The 22,660-nt window shown below is 42.6% G+C and overlaps 1 protein-coding gene across 1 annotated transcript in view; it reads right to left on the bottom strand.

Annotated features, from left to right (window-relative positions):
* The window catches only part of LOC147706530 (alpha-2-macroglobulin-like protein 1), a 316,256-nt gene that overhangs the window by 138,314 nt on the left and 155,282 nt on the right, over positions 1-22,660 (bottom strand). Inside the window, exon 17 of the mRNA XM_086932996.1 lies at positions 17,847-18,006. Coding sequence (XP_086789122.1) covers positions 17,847-18,006 — 160 coding nt within the window. The remainder of the gene's footprint in view (positions 1-17,846; positions 18,007-22,660) is intronic.

The raw sequence follows: 22,660 nt of genomic DNA, 5'->3' as shown, positions 1-22,660 counted from the left end.
TGGTGTGAAATTTGGGGAAAAAATTATTATTGAGTGTAGAAAATGCTTCTCATCCACTCATTCTCTTTCACTATCACTGCCTGCCTCTGCGGGAAACAACCTTTACAACGCAGTCATTACATCGCACTACCTTTACAACGCAGGCATTACAATGCAGTATCCTTTATATCGCACGCCATGACAATGCAGCCATTACATCTCATGTCCCTACAACGCATGTCACTACAACGCATGCCACTACAATGCATGTCATTACAACTCAATACAAGGCAAGTAATGGGGAGTAGTAATTTTTACCCCTACACTATCCAACACTTACCCTACTTTTGCACTCAATGGAGTGGGAGTAGTAATTTTTACCCCTACACTATGCAACTCTTACCCTACTGTTGCACTCACTGGAGTGGGATTAGTAATTTTTACCCCTACACTATCCAACACTTACCCTACTGTTGCCCTAAAAGTAATGTGTTGTAATGGTATGCGTTGTAATGGAATGCATTGTAAATGTAGTTTCTAAAATTGCAGTGTGCTGGCATGTGATGTAAAAACATGCGTTGTTATGGAGGTTGCAATGTAAAAACTGCGTTGTAAAGGCATTTGTTGTAAATGTTTGCGTTGTATCATCATACATCAGTCTCTGCCTCTCACGTATCAGTTGGTGCAGCTGTCTGGAATAAAGGGGCCGATTAGGATGGCGGTCGGACGAGCGTCCAACTGCCATCGTTGCAGAACAGAACAGACCAACAGGTAGTCGGTGGTCCCATCCAACAAGTTAGGATCCGACTGCAATGAAGGTGGTCAGAAACATGCATATTTGTATTGAGGCTTGAGCTGCGGCCCGTAAAAGGGCCGCAGCACAAGTCCCAATGCAAAGAGGTATGTTTTCAAACATCCCTGCACCCTGTGGCAGGCACTGAACGATGCAGGGATGTTTAGGGGGCACCAAAAACATCCCCCAGGGCTCGTAGAGGAGGGCCACAGGAGACAGGGGCCCTGCTAGGGGCCCCAAAAAAGCCTTTCCACCAGCTTTTTCAAATCTGAAAAACCGACGTGAAATGGCTGGCGGAAAAGGTGGATTGTAATCCCCACGGCAGCGCCTTAGAAGGCATCGCCTCTATCGTGGGGAATGCGATTGGACCGACCACACAACAGGCTCTTTGAGCCACTTGGAAGCTATTGTTCGGTCTCTGGGCCAATGCTGTCGGACTGACCGCATCCTTATGTGGTGGACTGACCGAGGTTAGAGATGTCAGAGGGGGGGGGGGGAGTGGCTTGGGCGCTCTCCTGTGAGCTCCACGACAGAGCAGAAGTTTCTTCCTAATTTCAGCATTTTTCATTGTGGCGAACGGCTTGGAAGACAACCGCTGCTTCATTGATGATGTTGACACATTTTTATCCACCTGGTGAGGTTTCCCCAGTAAGTGGCTTTCTTAATTTACATTTGATATGCTCCTGGGAGTGTATTGAGATTTGCAGTCGCCATTTTGTTTTGCCGCGAGCTGCGATTTTCCTCACAGAATGAGGCAGCTTGGTTTTTTCACCGACATGAAACGACACGAAAACCTGAATTTATTGCCTTTTCTTCATGCTTCTTAAGGCTAGTTTTGTTGAATACATTTATGCTACTCCTCCTGAATGCTTTTTGAGGCGTTTTTATTTTCCTCTGCTATTTTTGACTTCTTTGCATGCTTTTGTATGCATATCAAATATATGGCAAGACTTCTCAAATTTATCGTTTCTACTATTTTGTGACCTTTATATATGGGGAGAATAAAATCTGCTAAACGTTCCAAGGTAATGTCTCCTACTTCGGTGGTGGATTACAATCCTTTCAGTGTTCTTTAAGAAAGTATGGCTGAGTCAGACCAGACCTCATTAAACCCACCTGTCTCTAATGTTTCAAGACCTACTTCTACAAGTTTATCGAAACTACTGGGCACGGCGACACAATCATCTGTGAAGAGGGTCAAACAAGATCCTCCCTCACCAACAGTGTCTCCTCCCCCTATTTCAATGGAGTTAATTCTGGAGGAAATTTGAGCTCTTAAGTCTTCTATGGAGAAGACTAATTTACGTCTTCAACAATTAGACGAGAAATGGACTCATGTGGAGAGCAGAGTGGTTCAATTGGAGAGTAAAGTAGACTCATTCCATTCTACTGTGGTATAAGTTCCTTCAATGCAGTCGCAGATTTCAAGTCCGCAGAAGCAAGTTGAAAACCTTGAAAATCACAACAGTCGCAATAACCTATGCATTTACGGCTTGATAGAGGGACTTGAAGGTACGAATCCGCTCTCCTTTTTTCAATCTTTTCTTCCAAGACTTTTAGATATCCCAAACTCCCAACCTTTGAACTTTCAATGTGCTCACCGTTTGGGTCATATCTCACATTCGACAAATTCATTAACTAAACCGCGAGGAGTGATATTGTACTTTTTGGAATGTACATATTTGCTGAGAGTTTTACCAGCTGCTAAAGCCAAAGGTAAAGTTTCTTGGCAAGGTTCCAACCTCTTCTTCTCACAAGATTGTGCCAAGGCAACAGCAGATAGAAGGAAGCAATTTTAGGACATGAAACCGGCACTACGCAATATCAACGCCAGATTTGGTCTTATTCATCCGTGTCTCTTTAAGGAGGACTTGGATGTTTCAAGATCTACTGTTTAATATTGATATGTCTTTTTATATTCTGCTAAATTTTTCTGGTTGATTGTTTGTATGATGTATTTGTTACTTTCTCTATAACTTACTTTATTTCTTTTTTTCATAAGATTCAACTTGCTCATATTCATTCATGTGACTACCCGTCCGTCTGATGGTATTTTGTCTTCCTCCCGTACCAGTCAGTGGAGTTCTGGTTGATGTACCAACCCTCCTTGTGGCTCCACTACTCCTGGTCTTTCTGTGTGTTTCTTGGTATGTAATTTTTTGTGTTTCATACATGGTTTTAAAACTTTTCTGTTTATATGGTCCTGTTTCTTGTGTTTTTTCTCTCCCTTTCTTCTTCTTTGCTTTCTCTTTTCTTTCAATGGTCTTTATCAACTATCTGTATCCTTTTCTTATATCTTTGTCTCTACCTAATGTTTTTCACAACTAGTTGTATATATCTTTCTATTCCTCATCTTTTTTCTACACCTTATCCTTTATTTCTATTTCCTTTTCCATTTTCAATTCTCTGCATCATACCTTCATTGTTTCAAAGTTATTTCTTATTCTACTTTTTTTATTGTTCTGATAGTGTACAGGTTACAGTTATTATCATATATGTTACTGTTCATAAGTTAATGTTGCGTGATAAATGAGTTTAAGAATCAATTCATGGAATGTTAAAGGTTTAGGCTCCCCTATAAAGCGTCATAGAGTTTCATATCATCTTTCTTTTAAGGGAGACATTGCTTTGTTGCAGGAAATACATAGTTGATAAAGAAATTACTAAGCTAAAGTGTCAATGGGTTGGTCAGGTCTTTGCCTCTCCAGGGTCTGGAAAGCGTAGTAGGGTGGTTATTTTATGTCACAAGCTTCTCAATATACAAATGCTTACTTAGGATGTGGATTGTGATGGCAGATGGGTTTCTGTATCTTTACTTGTTGATAAGATTCCGGTAACTATCGTTAATCTTTATGCACCAGATAAACCTTTTTGACCAGGAGTACTATCTAAGTTGATGACCTATACTGATGATTATTTGATCGTGGGTGGTGACTGTCTAGGATAGGATCAAAAACCATATTACAAAAATACCTTCACACATGCACTCTCAATTCACATCAACCCTTTTCCAAAGATCTCTAGTCGATGCTTGGAGATTATGTAATCCCACGCTCCAAGAATAAACTTTCTTTTCTCCTGCCCATTTTTCTCAATCTAGATTGGATTATATTTTTATTTCCAATAATCTTGCTCAGAGAGTTATTCATTCTGATAAAGGATCTATATTGATTTCTAACCATGCACCAGCCACTTTAGATTTAGAATTCCTTCCTCCTCTTCAGGGAACCCAGGGGTGGAGGTTTAATAACGCTCTTCTGTAGGACTCACAATTCACACGTGCCTTTGAAAATTTGCTCATACTTTCTTTACGAAAAATGAAACCCCAGGGATTACACCTCAAATTGTTTGGGACACTTTTAGAGCCGCCTCTAGGGACTTTATTATTACATTTGTTTCTCATAAACAAAAATCAGCCACTAATAAGTTAAAATTTCTCACCTCAGATAAAAAACGAGAATATTCTTACTATAAATCCTAATCTACGAATACCTTGAATGATCTTTTAAAGACCAAATTTGAATTTAATCGAATCTCTACAGATAATGAGAATTCTTTCATCCTCAAGGCTAGAGCAAAATACTATGGTGGTCAGAATAAATCAGGGAAACTTCTTGCGAATAATCTTAAAATTAAGAAAGAAAGTACTGTTATTGACTCTATTCTGACACCTTCTAATCAAACTGTATACAAAAGTGAAGATATTCTTGCAGAATAGATTTTTTTCTATTAGAACAAGATATTCAGATTCAGGACATTTCTACTACTATTCGTTCCATTAAACAAGGCAAAGCTCTACGGCCTAACGGTTTTACTATTGAATTTTACACACATTTTACTCTTCTTTACTTGAACCTAAATTCCATCAACTCTTTCTTTATTTTATTTCAACTAAAGCATCCGTGGTACTTTTCAGGAAGCATTGAGTTGCCTACTTCCTAAGGATGGAAAAGATCATTAATTATGTAAGAATTATCGCCCAATTTCTCTAATTAATTTAGATTACAAGATCTTAGCAAAAATGTTAGCTCTACGCCTGGAGAATTTTCTTCCACATTTAATTGGAAGAGAACAATATGGGTTTATTAAAGGTATACTCCTTTCCGATAACATAGGCTTAATTTTTAACATTTTTAGTAAATCTAAATCCTCCCTAGCAGCGATTTCTTTGGACGCAGAAAAGGCGTTTGAAAGGGTTATTTGGTCCTCTATTTTTGCTACCCTCTCCTGGTTCGGGTTTGGTCCCAAATTCATTCAATATGTGTCATTACTTTACTCTTTTTCCAAATCTTCTATTTTTGCTAATGATCTTGTGTCTCCTTATTTTCCCTTGCGCAGAGGTGTACGGCATGGATGCCCTCTTCTCCCCTTATTACTTATTCTTGCCTTGGAACCATTTTTAATAAAGATTAGTTCTTATCCCAAAATTACTGGCTTTTCTTATGGAAATTCTCAACTTAAACTTTCAGTTTATGCCGATGATATCCTGTTATTTATGTCTCTTCCACAAGCGTCTTTACCTGCCTTTTTATTGGAAGTAAATAACTTTGCAAAGGTCTCAAGGTACAAGTTGAATGCAGATAAATGTGAAATTCTTTCCTTAAATATTTATGTTTCCACGCTATCTTGGCTTATTGTGCTACGATTCTGTTAAAAACTCTATCACTTTGAATTTGAATTCCTTATCTACAATCTTACTTGATCTCACATCTCGCTGGAATCCCTTATTTTTTATCCTGGTGGGGTCGTCTTGATTCCATCAATATGATGCTTTTTCGCATTATATTATTTTATATTTCTAATATGCCCGTTAATATTCCCCAACATTATTTTTAAAAAATCTACTCAATTTTGTCCAAATTTTTATGGAGTGAGAGAAAATCTAGGATGTCTTTGTGTAAACTTAAAAAAATAAAATATTTGGGAGGTGTTAATGTTCCAGACTTCATTAAGTTTCGGCATTCTGTCTTAAACATTCAGCCTTTTTATGACAAGATAACAATGTCGTCCCTATAACTTTATGGGCCTGGAGAAATCTTATTTCAGTCCCTTTTCCTTTTTAATGAATGTTTATCTTTTTCATCTAAGCCTGCTTTCTTCTCCCCCAACTTTCAAGAATACATGTAGGATTCTTTCTCCCATTTTTATGTCATTCAAGTCACCTAGAGAGACATTTTTAGCTTCTTCTGTTTGGTACAATGTTTGGATTAAGGTCAATAATAGAGTTATATTTTGGAAAGATTGGATTTCTAAGGGCCTGAAACGGGTTTCTCAGTTGTATCATGTTGGTTTCAGTCTTCCCTTTTCAGAAGCTCAAATTCTTTTTTCATTTTCGACCTTGTATAACAATAAATATAGTTCACTTATCTCAGCAATACAAATGGCTTATCACAATCTCTCTTCTGACCAAGTATCTTCATTTTCTTCTTCTCCTACTTGCAAGTTATTAGATACATTACCTTCTGCGTCTCAAATATCTAAACATATAACTAATTCCAGTGGCTAGAGATAAAACTGCAGTTGAACTTCGTTGGGAAATAGATTTTCAATCTATTTTTCCCACTTCTCTTTGGGATACGATTTGGTCTAAAATAAGAAAGTCTTCCAGGATGGCTAACACAACTCAAACAGGATTTCGTACATATAACAGATTAGTTATTACACCGGTTAGACTCCATAAATGAGATCCTACACTATCCCCTAAATGTTGGTCCTGTGCTCATCCATTTGCAGATCTTAAACATGTTATTTAAATGTCTTCTTATCTATTTTTGGCTAAAAGTTTGGAAACAGAATAATTCAATTTTTGATTCACACTCTCCTTTTAATTGTATTGATATTTTTCAGGGTAGTTCTTCTGATTATTGGTCATCTCACTCTAGTAATTTTTATATAATGTATTTACTTTTAGCAGTAGCTTTCCAACAAATTACCAAATCTTGGAAGGATTCTTCACTAGTGTCCTTTCAAGCATGGTGGTATGGTGTATGTTATCACCATAGACTTGAAAGGGCATACGTCCACCCTGTTTTGTTAGGTATTAAAAGAGATCTCTTATGGCTCCCAATCATGTTTACATAATCCCCATATTGAAGAAGTTCCTAAACCTCCATGATGCGGTTTAGTTAAGAAATTTTGTCCTATTTTATTATGCTATGTTTTACTCCTCTAAATTCATTGCATTTCACAGATTTCTTATATTATTATTATCGTTTAAATCTTTCTCCTGGTGTTATATTGTATATCTTTTTTCAAAATTTATGATTATAGGCTCAATGATTTGTTTTGTTCATTTAAATGTTATCATTGCAAATTATTTTGATAAACTTTCATTTTAAACTTAAAAGAGAGGTCAGTGGTACCGACGGCACGTTATTGCCGGCCCCACCGACATCATAATTGGCCCCAAAGTTTTTAACACTGGTTGATCAACCAGAGCTTGTTTTCCTGCTTGGACATCCAAACTGATTCTTTTTTAAATGTATGTGGATTAGTTCAAGTAGATGTCTTACAAATTCCAGCTAAAGGGATGGTACCTAGAAACGATAAAGAATCACCCTGGATCGATGGTATTGTACATTTGGGTTTAATGTAACATATCTGGATTCATTGTACTATCCATTGTGCAATTTCTGCTTTTGAAATTGTGTTTTAATTTTCTAGTGTTTGAGAAAGGAACAAATAACTGCTGTGTTTCCCTAAAGGTTTTAGTCCTATCAATGTAATACAGCAATGCTCTTTTGACATCAAGTGTGTGTGGGCCTCCTTCTGCAACGGTTTCCAGTTTAGAACAAGCATTGGAATAGCCAATAGGCCTCGCCTTTGGGACCTTATAAGTGTTTAGCCAGAGCTATTGGCTTTGCCCAGGTCTTTAAGCTATGGTTTAGGGCAGTGTGGCTGCTGAGCAGCGTGTTTAAAAGTTATGGGTAGATATTCATTTGCACCATTACATCATATATAATTGTTTGAGGATTTTACTGTTGAACCTATTGGAGTACCAAGCTGTTAGCTGTCCTTTTTTCTGGACAAGTTTAAATCTTGCTCCCTCTAGGCTTTGGGCAATTGTTCACCTTGGCTATGGTGCTCCTTGACAATTAGTGAAGCAGGGAGGCGAGATGGGCATGGCTCTACACAGTCTCCGGGTCCGTGTGCTAAATTAATTCAGATTCAGTTTGTAATATATTGTTGCATTAACCTTGCTTTTTTTTAAAATAACATTTTGGAGTACTGGCTACTGGCGCACGTGTCACTAGGGAAACTGATTTATAATTGTGGACTTCCTGGGAACTTCTTAAAGCTCTGGGCTCTTAACTACCCCCCCCCCCCCCCCCCCACTCCCTGCAACGATTCCTCATTAACTCCAGTCCATCCAACCCTTTATCTTTTAAAAACAAACAGTTTATCTCTCGGATCTTTCAGCCTCCGCCCTTGTCTGTAAGCCTGTTCTGTGTCTAGTACCAGCGTCGGACGAACACCTAATGATTCTTGGCAAAATTAATGAATCTGCTAATGCCTTAAAAAAATAATGTAACTGACGCTCATGTAAAAGTGCTTTGATACCTTTGGGTTTGCGGTACATAAAACTGCTAACAAAAGATATGAGTGGGGTAAAACATGAAACCAATTGAGCAGGGGTTTGGCGAGGCACGGAGGAAAGAGCAAAAACGGGCCATGGAGACAGCTCACAAAGAGGGAGGTGGAAGAAACAGAGAGATGAGAAACCAGTGTGCCCATTTGTTTCATGTGTTACTTTCAAAGAAATTTGTGTAACAATTAGATGAAATATATTCAAGAACATCCTTTCAAAGATTTCCATGTTGCCCCACCTCGGGTGTTTCTTGCAGACCCCAGATCTCCGGTTCTTGTAACACAGAGGGGGTCTTGATGCCCCCCAACCCCCAGGCTCATCTACTTGCTGGAGCCTCACAGGTGAGAGGTTCTCTCCTGGGGTGTGCGGGGCTGCACTGAAACCAAAGCACTTCAATAGGGCGAGTGCCAACGAGCCGACAGAGGTTTATGATTAAAGGAGTTTAAACCATCCAGGCGCGTCTTTAAAACTTTGGCTGCACCTCCTCTTGGGAGACTTGAATGTGCCTCAAAGCACATGGAGCGCGATAAGCAGAGCTGGAGGTGAGTCTCAGGGGGCACTGGAGTAATTATCTGGAATAACACAGCTCTTTCTTTGATCATACCAAAGAAGTCCTGAACACAAGGTAGGGCGCTTTGAGCTCCGAGGAGCAGGTGAGGAACTAGACAGGAGCATCAAGCAGGGTCCAGGGCTGTGCTCAGAAGGACGTTAATTAGGAGAAGGTGCAGAGAGACAGAGTGCCTGCCATGACCTATCCGCCCTACCCTTAACAGTGCCTCCCTCCCAGTGCCCGCCTCCAAGCACTTGTACAGCCTGTACTTGGTCCCTTGGGATGCGTAGACGGGCCTGGAAGGTGGGCCTGGTAGGAAGTATCAGCCTAGAGCCCCCCCAGAAGAGGTAGAGTCTCTTTAAACCAGAGTGCAAATGTCAGTACAATACAAAAACAAGCGCAGCCGCGAAAGACAAGATAATAATCAAGGATGGCAATGGGATTGGCAATGCGCGCCGCTGCTCGCTCCCGAGACCCCTAGGCCAGGGGAGGTAAAGTTTTGAGGAAAGATGGGACATGCTCCCGTCTTAGCCCATTTGCGTGCTTTCAATTATTGAAAGCCACACACAAAGGCCAATAGAATGTGTGGGAGGAGGCACATCCACACGGAGAAGGCGCTTGGAAGTCTGAAGTGATTCCAAGAGCCCTCTTCTAGAGGTGTGCATGCTCTGCTCTAGGCAAAACCTAAACAAAACACAAGGAGGTCTAGCCTCTTATTTAAGTGAAAAGGAGGTACGACTTTTGGAAGAAGCTTTGGGTTCATCCGTAGTCACACCTTGTCTTGGAAAACCTGAAAGTACGGTCCTTCTATTGTGAATCCATGTAATTTGCTAACCCTTGTCAATGATGTGATAACTACCAAGAAAGTAACCTTCCATGACAGGATCTGTAGAGGGCAGGAATGCAAAGATTCACAAGGCGTGGACATAAGTCTTGTAAGTGCCATATTAATATTCTATGCTGGGAGTGCTCAGGGAGGGATCATTATTTTAAGGCATTCCATGGAAGCTTTAATGACCGATACTCGAAAAAGAGACCTGTGTTTTTTATTTTCCAGGTATGCTGCAATTTCAAGGTGCAGTTGCATGGAAGTGTATGCTAGCTTTTGATATTTGTAGGTGTAGCAGATAGCATACTTTTTGTTGTAACATGGGTGCACAGGGGTCTATATGTTGAGCCATACAGTAATGGACAAATAGTTTCCATTTAGCAGCATAGCAGGCTCTAGTTGTTGGATGCTGTACCTCTTTAAGAATGTCCATACACTGTGGAGGCAGATGCAAGTATCTAAATTATATGAATTCAGGAGGCAAATCGTGAGGTTCAGTTGTTAGGGGTTGCAAGGACTGGCTTTGGTCCTGTGCGAGTGAGAAAGTCTGGTGCGTTAGAAAGCTTCTCGTGAGGCATATAGCAAAAACGTCTGGTGTCGCCCAATAGTGGAGGTAGCATTGGAGGACTTGGGGTGGCGTTCCCAATTGTGGACTTGTTGCTGCATTCTGCTAAGCAGGTCTGCCTCTGAATTGTCCACTTCCGGAAGATATTCTGCAAGGAGTTGAATGTGAGGGCAAAGAGACCAATGCCAAGTCTCCTGCACCAAGCGAGACAACTGTATTGAATGAGTGCCCCACAGCTTTTTTATGTAATACGTTGCAGTCATGTCTGATCGGCGAACAGCTTTCTGAGTTACAAGGGTAACAAAGGCTTTTTGACGCTTACTGGATGGCTACAAGTTCTAGTATGCAAATTTGTAGAGTTTGTTGCTAATCGTTCCATGTACCATTGACTGATATCCTCCATATGCTCTCCCCATCCTAAGAGTGATGCATCTGTGGTAATTGTCGCTTGTGGTATTGGGTCAAAAAAGATATGCCCATGAGTAGATTGGCTGTGCTTCACCTTTTCAGAGACTGGTGGACCGTGGGTGGAATCCACACTAGATCCTCTAAACTGCCCCTCGCCTGTGACCATTCAGATACTAGACACTCTTGTAGGGGCTGCATGTGGAGCCTGGCGTGCAGGACAGTCGCTATACAGGATGCCATCATACCCAAGAGGTGCATCACTACTCTGACTGACAGACAACGATGTGGCTTAAAAAGAGCTAGTAGGTTCTGGAGATTGAAAACCCTCTGGTCTATGGGATATGCTTTGGCTGTAAGAGAGTTTAGAGTCACTCCCAGACATATTTGTATCTGAAGACACTTTAAGTGGAATTTTGTTGCATTGACTGTGAAACCCAATTTGTGTAACAAACGGATGGTAGTCTGTATATCTTGTAGGCATTTATGTCTGCTTGAACTCTTTATCAGCCAATCAGCCAGTTATGGTAAGACATGAATGTTGTGTCTTCTCAAATGTGCTGCTACAACTGCCAGGGATTTGCTAAAGATGGTTCTGTCATTACCCGAAGGGCAGCACCTTGAACTGATAATGTCCACTCACCATAAAGCTGATGTATGGACGATGTGCTGGATGAATGGGGATGTGAAAGTAAGCGCCCTTACCAAATGGAAGTGTTCCAATAACATGTATTGATTATGAGGGGGGAGATCCAAAATTGGTGTCAATGTGCCGTCCTTCTTGGGTATCAAAAAGTATATGGAATACACGCCTCTTCCGAAGTGTTCTTTTGGAACAAGCTCTATGTAGTCTTTCAATAGCAGAGATTTTACCTCCTCTTTAAAAAGGTGGAGGTGCTGAGGGTTGAGTGTCTGTCTGTATGGTGGTGTGTTTGGAGGATGTGAAGAAAGTTATAGGTAGTACCCATGCCGAACAATGGACAGCACCCACTGGTTGGTTGTTATTTCAGGCCAGAGGTGATGGTACTGCTGTATGCTTCCCCCAAAAGGTGTTGCCTGATCAGGGAAAGCTGTGGTGAGTCATTGTTTCGAGGTGGAGGCTTCCTTTCCGGTGTAACCTTAGCCTTTCCCTCTTTGACTACCCCATTTGAATCTACCTCTATAGTACCCCCTAGCGGTTTGCTGGTGGTATGCCTTCTGTTTTTGACAGTACTGTGTGTCAGTGGAGGGGTTTTTGGCTGCACACCCACACTGAAACCCGTGAAAGGGCTGCTGTCTAGGTGTTGTGGACTGTGGCCCCCCATGAATATCACAGTTTCAGTGTATCTTTTTTATTTTTTCCATTTGGGTATCCACCTCTGGGCCAAAAAGCTGTTCTCCATCAAAAGGGACTTTTAAGAGGTGCTGCTGAATCTCAGATTTAAAGCCCGATAGGCATAGCCTAGCATTCCTGTGTAGAATGATGGAGTGAATTCCTCATACAGGGGCGAGGAGCAGCAAATAGTTGCGTTGGAACTTAGTTTGCCCTCCAACCATAATTTCTCACCTCTTTGTACTGATCCAGGAGATATTGTAACAGTTCCTCAATGTCATCCGATGTTGCTCAGTTATAACATGAGGAGGCCAACTGAATTTGGTTATGCGCCAACGATTGGCAAGTCCTCCCGCCACTCGTTTGCATGCTGCATCTATCCACTACTGTCCTTCTCTGGAGGAGGTGTCACCCGTACTCTGGGAAGCTTCCATTTTGCTAGCTGTTGTGAATAGGGAATCTGTTGTAGGATGTCCCTAAATAAAGAGCGGTTCATTAGGTGAAAGTTTGTATTTTCGCTAAATACAAGGTGTTAATGACCTTCAGTTAACTGGGTCTTTAAATATTTCTGTGGAGACTTTAAGAATTCACCCCATCATGAGCAAATACTGCACTGAACACCCAGTCTTGGGGAGTGTTTCAACTAAAAAGACTCCTTGCTCCTCCATGGTGTGTATATGAACTTTGTGATAGTCGGCTGGGCATGGTAGCGCACTATGAAAAGAGTAGTGTTGTCTGGTGGTGATGCCTTGGCTGTTGTCTGCTCTATGTCAGGGTCTGGTAGAACAATGTCATAGGCTTCCCATGGTTCTGGACTATCTGGGGGGCACTCCCTGATAGTCATCGTCCTGAGTGTACTGTGCAGGGCTGCCAGTATCAATGTCACCTGAGGTGTCAAGTGGCTTAGGGCTAGTTGCTTTGTCTTTTTATGTGGAGGAGGCTGGTTTTGAGCAATATCCTGCAGTGACCTTTTGTGGCTTCATTTATTTTGGTAATTTTCAGCCTCCAAAAGTCTTTTCTTGTTCTTAAGTCCTTGGAGATTTTCAAAGACATTGCCTTCAACCTCAACGTTACATGGGACTTGAACCTTCCGATGTAGCAAATCCTTTTTTGTGTGCTCCTGTGGCACTGAAGCCATTGTCATTGATGACTGACTCCGATGTCTTTTTATGCCTCGATGAGGATTGCATACTCAACGTTATATGTGTAGTAGACTCTGATGAATTTGCCAGCACTGAAGAGGTAAGTGGCGCCAATAGTATACTTGGCATCAAAAGCTATGAGGGCATCAATGGCATTGTCAGCACAGAATGTTGCTTTGGCTTTGAGCACTGAATGTCCTTCAGTTTTTCCCTGCATGCCCTGAGCCAATTGAGTTCAACACCATCATCCTGTCTCGGCTCCATTGGGCTATTGGTGTCGATCTTCACCCGAAGGCTGTGGAGAACCAAGGCGGTTTTGAATGGACATTTGAGGTAACTGAGATGTGTGGGTGGGTCTGACGACCAGATCTTCTAGTTGTGGGATCTTCATGGAGCTCTAGAAGTTGTGATGAGGGTTGATCCTTTCTTTGCTGCTTGTGTATAGGAGTGATTCTTCCGCAGAGAATTCTGCCTCGCCACCTTCTTTGTTGTGACATAAGCATTGATCACATTGAGAGCGAAGCATTTTCTTGTTCTTGGACAGATTGCAGACTCTACAATCTTCTTAGTTATGCTCTGGCTACAGCCAAAGGTTGTAAATGTCATGCTTCGCCCCATACTGTTGGCACTTTTGAAAGAGCCTGTCTTTTTTCCCATCCATTACCTGAAGTCGAGTATTCTCGTGGCATGGAGGAAGAGGTATTGTCAAGTCATCCACCTCTGTGGAGTTTTGAAGAATGTCACCAGATACATCATCGATTACCGATGGAGTTGTTGTTCAATTTTGTTCCATTGTTTCCAAATCTTGAGGATGACGAAGTTGCACAGAGCTCCAGTGCTGTACGGTGAGCCCGATGGCAGAAAAAAAATCTAACAATGGAGCTGTTAAGCAATTTGCATTTACTTGAAGAGGAGGAGTCTTAAAGTCATGTCGGCAACAAAGAATTCTTTAAAAAAAAATAATTGTAAAGTCCGGGCCCAATGCTAGATGCCAGTAGTGTGAATGGTAAGGTTATCTGCAGTCAGCACATGCTACAAATATATATTTTTGTTCTCAAAAAGCCAACATTGCCAGAACAGTCTCTGGAACTTGAGGGAACTACTTTGAGTTTGAATGAATTCCTTGTGCAATGGCTGAATGCCATTCCCCATGCTGAAATGAGACCCATGAGCAAAACAGACCAAGGGGTGAAGAGGGCAGGCTGACAGGTGTACACGTCAGCATTTTGTGTGTATAATTTTTTAAAAATCAGAAGGTTTTACCTAACCCCAGACCTAAAATGCAGGATATTGAAAGAACAACACTGATGCATTCATCATGGAACAGTTGGGTGGGGGTAACAGTCACAACTGTTAGTGGAGAAGCTGAGGGTGTGGTATAGGTGTATGTCCTGTAAAGAAATGTGCCTCCAACTGATGATGGGCAAATGGACGTAGCAAACCCAGGGGGCATCTAGTTCATATCAGCCGCTGTTGCACCCTCATTTTAGGCACATGGATAGTCAGATTTTAAAAGACAGCCGAGGTAAAGCAAGAAGTCACGCAGCATAGACCGAAACCAATTGCTGATGAAAGTAGCGTGCAAAAACTGATTACAGACACGTACAAAGTAATTTAGAGTGCATTCCCTGGGGCTGACAGTGCAGTGGCTTTTAGTTGAGGAAGTCCTGACAATAACACAATAACGCTACTGCGAGTCTTGTTTCCTGTAGAAATGTTTAGTGCCAATTTATATTTGGAAAGCCTCATAATAACCATGAACACCTAGGCTATCGTAGGCTATCGTAAGAAGTTTCTCCTAACATGCTGCATACATGCTGCTATTTTTGCAGAGGTGTTTTTACTGAGGTGTTTTTACTGAGGTTCCTAGGGTGACTAGATGGCTCCATTTCAGCAGGATGGCAGTTTTCTATTTATGGACTTTGCTTTTACATATCAGTGCATTCTGGGAGTTGTAGTCTTGGTTAATTTCAATCGCCCCAACAAAACGGATTAGGATATGTAAAAGCAAAGGCAAGGAATGGAAATCTGGCATCCCAGGGACTTGGAAACATCTGGTAAATGGGTGCCTCGTATATTTTCTACACTGCACTCTGAGCATGCACATGCCAGTCTTTGCAGGTGTTGCCATGATGGTTTCCACTTTTTTTCGAGTTATTATTATATATATATATATATATATATATATATATATATATATATATATATATATATATATATATTGAACTCAACCCTAAGGTATCAGAGCACTTTACATGAGCACCAGTTGCGTTACAGATGAACACATTCATTTTGTTAGACAGAGAGAATTCGCGATTTTCCCAGAACCACAGTATGTTGAGCGTCCCTGCCGAGACTCGAATCCCATTCCCCAGCTTCGAGGTTGATCGCTCTAGTCTTGAGGCCACATCCTCGCCTCTCATCATCTATTGAAAGAAGCTTGCAACAAGAGACACAGGAAATTTGTTCATGGGCAGCACCACATAATTAAGAGTGGGTGGAACTAAATGTGATGCTGCAAGGGATCTCCAATTAGTAGTTCATGTTTCCTCACACTGGCACAGAAGATATTAAAAATGTTCTGTTGAGCTTTATTCTGAGGGTGACCATGTATAGAAACAAGCCAATAGGTCTGGGGTTGGCTGCCAGATTTTTGGCTTTGCTAGGAAGTTTTTAGGCCCTGCTCAAGGAAGATAAAAGCAACATCTGCCAAAATCAAAACTACATTTTGGTTTAAAAAATAACACATTGCCAGAATAGTCCCTGTCACTTAAGGTGAACTACTTTTGGCCTTAGTACGATGTCAGGCAGACGAAACATCGTTGCAGAGAGAAACCAACCGTAGTATTTTGATGCGACTGCCCATAGGGGGGGGGGGGGGGGGTCGCAAACCTCCATTTCTCAATGAAGGCTTGTGCGGTGGGCCGAAAAGGCCTGCAGCACAAGCTCACATTGAGAAATGGAGGTTTTGAAACATACCTGCCTGCCACACAGTGCACTGATGTTGGAGGGGCGCCACTGGTGCCCCCTATGCCATAATGCAGAGGGCTAGTGGGGGGGGGGGGGAGGTGCCCTGCCAGAGGGCCCCAAAGTCCGTTTTTGACTGCCAAACCATGTTGGAAAGGTCGACCTGGATTGGCTGTCGGAAATCGACATCATAATCCTGATGGCGGAGCCGAGCCTGGCTCCGCTGTCATTATTGGGATTACTATTCCACTTCTGTTCCGACGGGTTCAATAAATACAGCGTTCGGGGGGAAACCCAGGATAGAGGGAAACCCAGGATGTTGGGCGGAGAACCTCCGGCTGGGAGGCTCTCCGCCTGACATCCTCATCGGGCCCTTAGTGTGTGGATGTTTTTCTTGTTAAAGGACAGAATGCCATCACTCACAGTGAAGACAGTCAATATGCTGTAGTGGGTGGTAGAGAATTGTGAATGACACAATTACAGACTAAAAGATAAAGAGGACTGACTGAAATGCCCCGATAAGAATTTTATACATATATCATTTTACAAAAATCAAAACGGCTTACCTAATGCCAGAAGTAATGAAAAAACATAGAACATAGATAACTTTATAGACACATATTTAAAAGTTCACATAGAATTAATAATGTGCTAGTTTGTCACAACACTTCCAAATAACGCTATTACTAAAAAAGCCACTCAAAGCTCAGAGGAAGGTTTGGACATTGCTGAAGGCACCTTTGTAATAGGATAGATTTTTATTAAAATCCTGCCTTGCTTCAGGAATGAGATAAAGCAGCACGTCAAAGGAGACTGTGAAGCAATTACTCTCTGTGCGAGGTGTGAGAACAGGAAAGACAGGTGTGGAGCACTGTGACATTATTTACATCCACCTGTGCCACCTCTTTTCAAAATAAAGACATTTATTTATCTGAATAAAAACTGGTGGGACAGATCCTGAAAAACCAGGGACCATCCAGGAAGATGCTAGACATCTGGTCACCCCATCTATTCGTCAGATGGACCGTGGGCACATTGCCCTCGTGGTCACAACATGCCTATTTTGGGTGGCATTGTCCCTGCTGATTGTAGAGCAGGGAATCGACACTCACAGACCAAGGCTTGCACAGGTTGCAAGCTACAGAAAAGACAGGTCTGCTTACCCTGGATCTCAAACATGTATGCAAGAGCAACCGCTAGAAGGCCTCCTCTGGATTGAGAAACAAGAAGAGATGTAACAGGTGGAGGCAACGAGCAAGGTCAGCACAAGACCACAGCAGTGGGGTGAGGCTTCGGCTCGGTTCGAGGGGGTGTTCATGAATGTGTGTGTGTTGGTGTGGTGGCAGGACTTTTTGATTTTTTGTGGGTATCTGTGTACAAATGGAAAAAAGTGCTTTTCAGATGTTCCATTCACAAAATGTCCTGGTATCATACCAGTGCTAATGGACCACCTTCTGATCTGTTTGGAAAAGCCAGCTAAATCACAGTCGCCACTGGGAACAAGCAGATGTTCAAATATACCTTCTCTGCATATTCTATTTTATTGTATATGTATGTATGTGTGTGTTATGTCTTGTGTGGTGACAATACCTCCTGCCAGACAGGTAAAGCTGTCTGCAGGTGTAACCTAAAAGAGGTTTATCGTATGAAGCAGAAAGGGATGGAGCAGCGAGCAGTGAATACAGTGATAGGAGAGAGGAGATAGTGGATACTTACCGTATACCATAGGACCACGGTCAGCCAGACCAAGTCCTACACCTCCTGCCCCTCCTGGAGGTCCCGCAAGTCCGACGTGTCGATGCATGTACATAGGGTGTTCAGGACATTTCACTGGCTGCCGTATGTTAGCGTTGGTTATCATCTTTATGCCCATGGCCTGTAGGGAAAGATGAGAGTGGATTCAGAGGGTGAAGGAAAATGTTACTTACTCCATAAGCATCTGTTACTAGTGTGTAGTGCTGTGGAGTCACATGCTTTGCATACTCCTGCAATCTAGTCTTGGGCTCAGACTTTTGCAGGTTGTTTTTCTTTGAAGAAATCTTTCGACTCATGCTGTATATTGACTTCTGTTTTTTGGAAATATTCATGGACATCAACTCCGTTGCTTTCTGCTGAACAGGTGAGTAGTAGGGAGTGGTGAGTAAACATAATATGATGCACATGTGTATTGCATGCAAAGGATAATAACCCGCAGAAAGAGATTAGTGTTCAGAGTCACACATCTGGGGAGGAGGGTGGACGTACGTGAATTTACAGCACTGCACGCTATGAATAGATGCTTGAAGAGTAACATTTTTCATTCATACCATGCATTGCTGTAGATACACATGGACTGTAAAGCAAACCCCTTCCATAAGCAGTGGCTTGCATGTGGATGATGCAGGTGTCCTAAATAAGGTACTTAAGACCGTGTGGCTAACCATAGCCTGTTGCCTGGCTAGAGCATCCACACACACTAGTATTTAGTAAATGTGTGTGGGTGTGGAGGTGACCAAGCAGTGCCTTGGATATGTCATCTAGGGGAATGTTTCCTAAGAAGGCCATGCTTGCAGTAGTCTTCTGAATAGAATGTGCCCTGGGAGTGATAAGCAGTGTTCTCTCAGCAATTTGATAGGAAGTTTGGATAAACTTGACCATTCATCTAGCAATTCCTGCCTTAGATATTGGTTGACTCTTGAAGGGTTTTTCAAAGGCTACAAACAGTAGGTCTGCTTTGCCAAAGGTTTTGTTCTTTCTATGGTGAGGCATACTTGACAACTAGAGTATGAAGTGATCTTTTCGCCACCCAGTCTGGTTGGGGAAGGAAGACTGGTGTCGCAAGGATTCTAATCAGAACAGGACGATGCTTGGGACCATAGAACATCAGTATGTAGGGGACTGAGTCACCACACCACATTAGTATCTATGAGCCCGAGTACGACATGCCATAGTGCCGCTATTGCCCTCCTAACCTTTCCAGAGAGATAAGCGATTGGCAACCCGAAAACATAACACTCTCGGCCCTCTCAGGAATTGCGGTAACAGGGACACACTCTTTCGTTCTCTCACTAGTACTTGTAAGATGCGTTCGGTTTCTAATTTTTGCACATTTCTTGCATGTCAATAACGTCATCAGCATGCTTAATAACCCATATACAATAGAAAGCCCTGTCATTCTATCTGACAGATCTGCCTAAACCCTATCCCACTGCTAAAGCTAGGTGGTTATACATTTTAGATCTCTGGGCTTAGTGGCAAACTCCATACCTTAGCATACATAGATGGATGTTCTACATCTCAGCTGATGCAGCACTCTTGTCTCAGGACCTTCGCTCTGTGTCTGTTTTCCAGAACCCAGTCCCTAGTTATATGACAAGATATGCGTATACCAAACAGCAGCTGCATTCTCCTAATATGTCTAGGTGCTAGTGTCTGACCAAAGAGAACAACAAGGGGCAAGGTTGTTTGACCATGCCTAGGCTATTCACACTAAATCCCAGGAAAATAATAAAATGCAAAGACATGTGCTGGTGTAGCGATCATGGTTCATACCCCTAGAGGCGGAACATTGGGCACCCCTTTCCGTACCTTTCCTAGCCACAGTATGAATGTGAATAATTGCTATACTTCCCGGAGACCACCCGGGGACGAATGGAACACAAGGCACTACAACCCCCAGAAGCCTCGTGTTCCCCGCACCGGAAGCGGAAGCTCCGGACGGAGCTACAAAGCCCCTCCTGTTTACAGGATCAGCGCTTGACAGTCTGATTCCAGGCTGGTACGAGCATTGCCAGCGCGAGGCGTTTAATGGGACGGTTTCTTAGTTTGTCCCAGTTCTGCCTTTCCTCAGAGCGGTTTGCAGTTTTGAGGGCTGCAAACAAAGTGTATTTGCTTTCCCGTTTGTTGGCCAAGCCACCGTACTTTGTGGTGTTTCAGGCCTTCCACGGGCTGAGAGGAAACCGGAGCCTTGCGAGTACTGCAGGTTTCCCAGTACCTGAGCGGGAGCCCGGGTGAACGTCCTCTTCAGGTAATTAGGTTTAGAATTAGGGGAACAGCGCAGGAGCGCCTCTACTTGTTCTCCACATTTTCATAACAGTTTTGGAGCATACCCTTGCTGATTTTGTTATTACTTTATAGCGCAGGAGCGTTTGTTTTGGAAAAAAACCTTGCTGATTGTGGTATTGTGGTTTCCTTGGTTACTGGTTTCTACACCACTTGCATACAGTACTTCCTTGATGACCTTCAGGGAAAGCAGGAGGAGGTTTTGGACTGTATCCTTTTATATTTGGTGTTGAATTCTCCTCTGCTTTCAACGGAAAAAATGCTATGTTATACTTGTGAGTTGTGAGAATATTCTGCCTTGTGTGGTGTGAAAGGTTGCTCTCTGCTGTCGCCTAACCTCTGGTACCTGGTCTCATCCTTATATGCAGTTCCCCTTGTAGAAGACTCCTACACTTCTGTGAGGAACGTCTATATCGGATGAAACAGAAGCAGGACTACAGGAGCTGTCTACATAGTAGTGTTTCCTATTTGATCCACTTCCCTTTTCCCTGGGGTGCATGGACGCATAGTCGTGTTTACATCACTGTGTGTGGGTGCATTTAGGGGAAGGAGGGCTTTCTGCGGATCATCGTTCCTGCTGATGACCTTCCGAGGTTAGTGGTTGCATGTTATTGGTACCACGGGCATCGCAACAGCTGGTTCTGTGTGAGAATACAGTTTGGCACAAAAGCAAGCATGTTATTTAATAGCATGAATGAAACAAAAGTGACCTACAAAGTGCACCATTAGGCTAAGATAGGGAAAACGACAATGGGCCATACAAGAAACTCAGGACACTGGTAACTATGGTCTGGTTAAAGTGGAAAGGGGACACCACCATAAGAAGGAAGTTAAGGTTTGTCCTGAGCACTACTCTGTCCTTGTGGACTTGGATGAAGGAGTCTTGTATGGTAAGGACTTGCAGCTCACTACTGCGTTGCAAATAAGTTGTCACATCTAGGAAGGCTACCTTCCATGAAAAATATTGGAATGGGCAATAATGGAAGGGCTAAAACGCAATGCGCGTCTTACAAGTTCAAACTGCAAGGCATGCAGTCAAAAGTTTATTATCGAAACATAGAAAAGTCCATATATCACAGTCTTGATCATAAGTAGAATAGTTTGACAAATTGTTGACACGTAGGTATGTCTGTGGTGGCTTTGAGCATAGGGAGGAACTGTGCACAAGGTCTTAGTGAGAGTCTCTAGTGGGAAGTCATCTTCCTCCTGGAGGACTGCATGTCCCTCTTATTGTATTTGGATGCCCTTTGTATAATTTTATGATACACTGTGGTATCATCTGGGGAGGGATGACTAGCTGGGTAGAGGTCGAGATTCACGACTAGTACACGTCAGAAATAGGAGGGAGACTGATTCCCCAATTGTCGACCAGACTGAGACAGCTTGGGAACAATATGCAGATTTCAATAAAGGATTCTTTTTCTTCATAGGTCCCATTCAGAACAGTAAATTAATACGCAGGTTAACAAGAACCCTTGAAGCAGTAATAAACGAGACTACATCTGCTCTGGCTAACTTAACAGAAGAACAGTCTGCTATGAGACTTGTTGTTCTTCAGAACCGCCTTGTTCTTGACGTCATCCTGGCAGATAGGGGCGGAGCTTGTAGAGTGATCGGCTCCAGTTGTTGCGTGTTTATTCCTAATAACGCGCCATCCGTGTATGCAGCAATAACAAGACTCCACAAGATAGCTCACGAGATACATCAGAACCCAGGCACATGGACTTGGTCCGGTTGGTTCTGGAATGTAATATCAGCATGGGGATGGAAAGTACTGTCATTCCTAGGAATAGCACTGCTTGTTATATTCAGTTGCTGCCTCTGTTTACAATGTGGCCCGGCGATTTGCGGCTTGTGTGCCACTGCCTGTATTCCCCATCCACGTATCCAGAAGAGAAAAGAAGAGCAAATGATGCAGTATGACCATATACAAGGTCTTATGCAAATAGATGTGACTTGAAGGGAACGTAGGGGACAAGGAGGGAATGAGGTAAATGAAATTTTATATGGCCAGTATGTCCCCTATCGTGTACCCCAGCGTTCAATGTATGCGCATGACATCCATGCATTTTCCCTCTATGGCCGAAATGATGACGCATTTGCATTTGGGTCCAACGTTAACATGTCAGTTACCAGGCCCTCCATGAAAGAAACGATAATTCTGCTTTTAAGCCTATGTTGCCAATGTCTTTACATGGTGCACGTTCAAATATCGAGATGCACCCGTTTTGTGGCTCCGTAGGGCCGGGACCCGAATTCAGGCTCCAAGCCTCCTGAAACACTCTGAAAGCTGCAGTTTAGATATGTATCCCTGACCTCTTGCCTACTTCCTGCTCAGCCGAGAGGTGCCCAACCTGGCCTGCCAAGACAGTATTATGCCTACAGTTATCTGCTCTGCTCCACAGAAACACATTCCTGCCTAATGAAAAGGGTAAACATATTCCGCCTGCAGAAGATAGGGCCTAGCCTTTCTGTCTCCGTTCAAGTGA

This window comes from Lissotriton vulgaris, chromosome 7 (assembly GCF_964263255.1).
Source record: "Lissotriton vulgaris chromosome 7, aLisVul1.2, whole genome shotgun sequence".
NCBI lineage: Eukaryota > Metazoa > Chordata > Amphibia > Caudata > Salamandridae > Lissotriton > Lissotriton vulgaris.
Note: the sequence above shows the minus strand (reverse complement) of the source record. Positions and strands in the feature narration are given on the sequence as shown.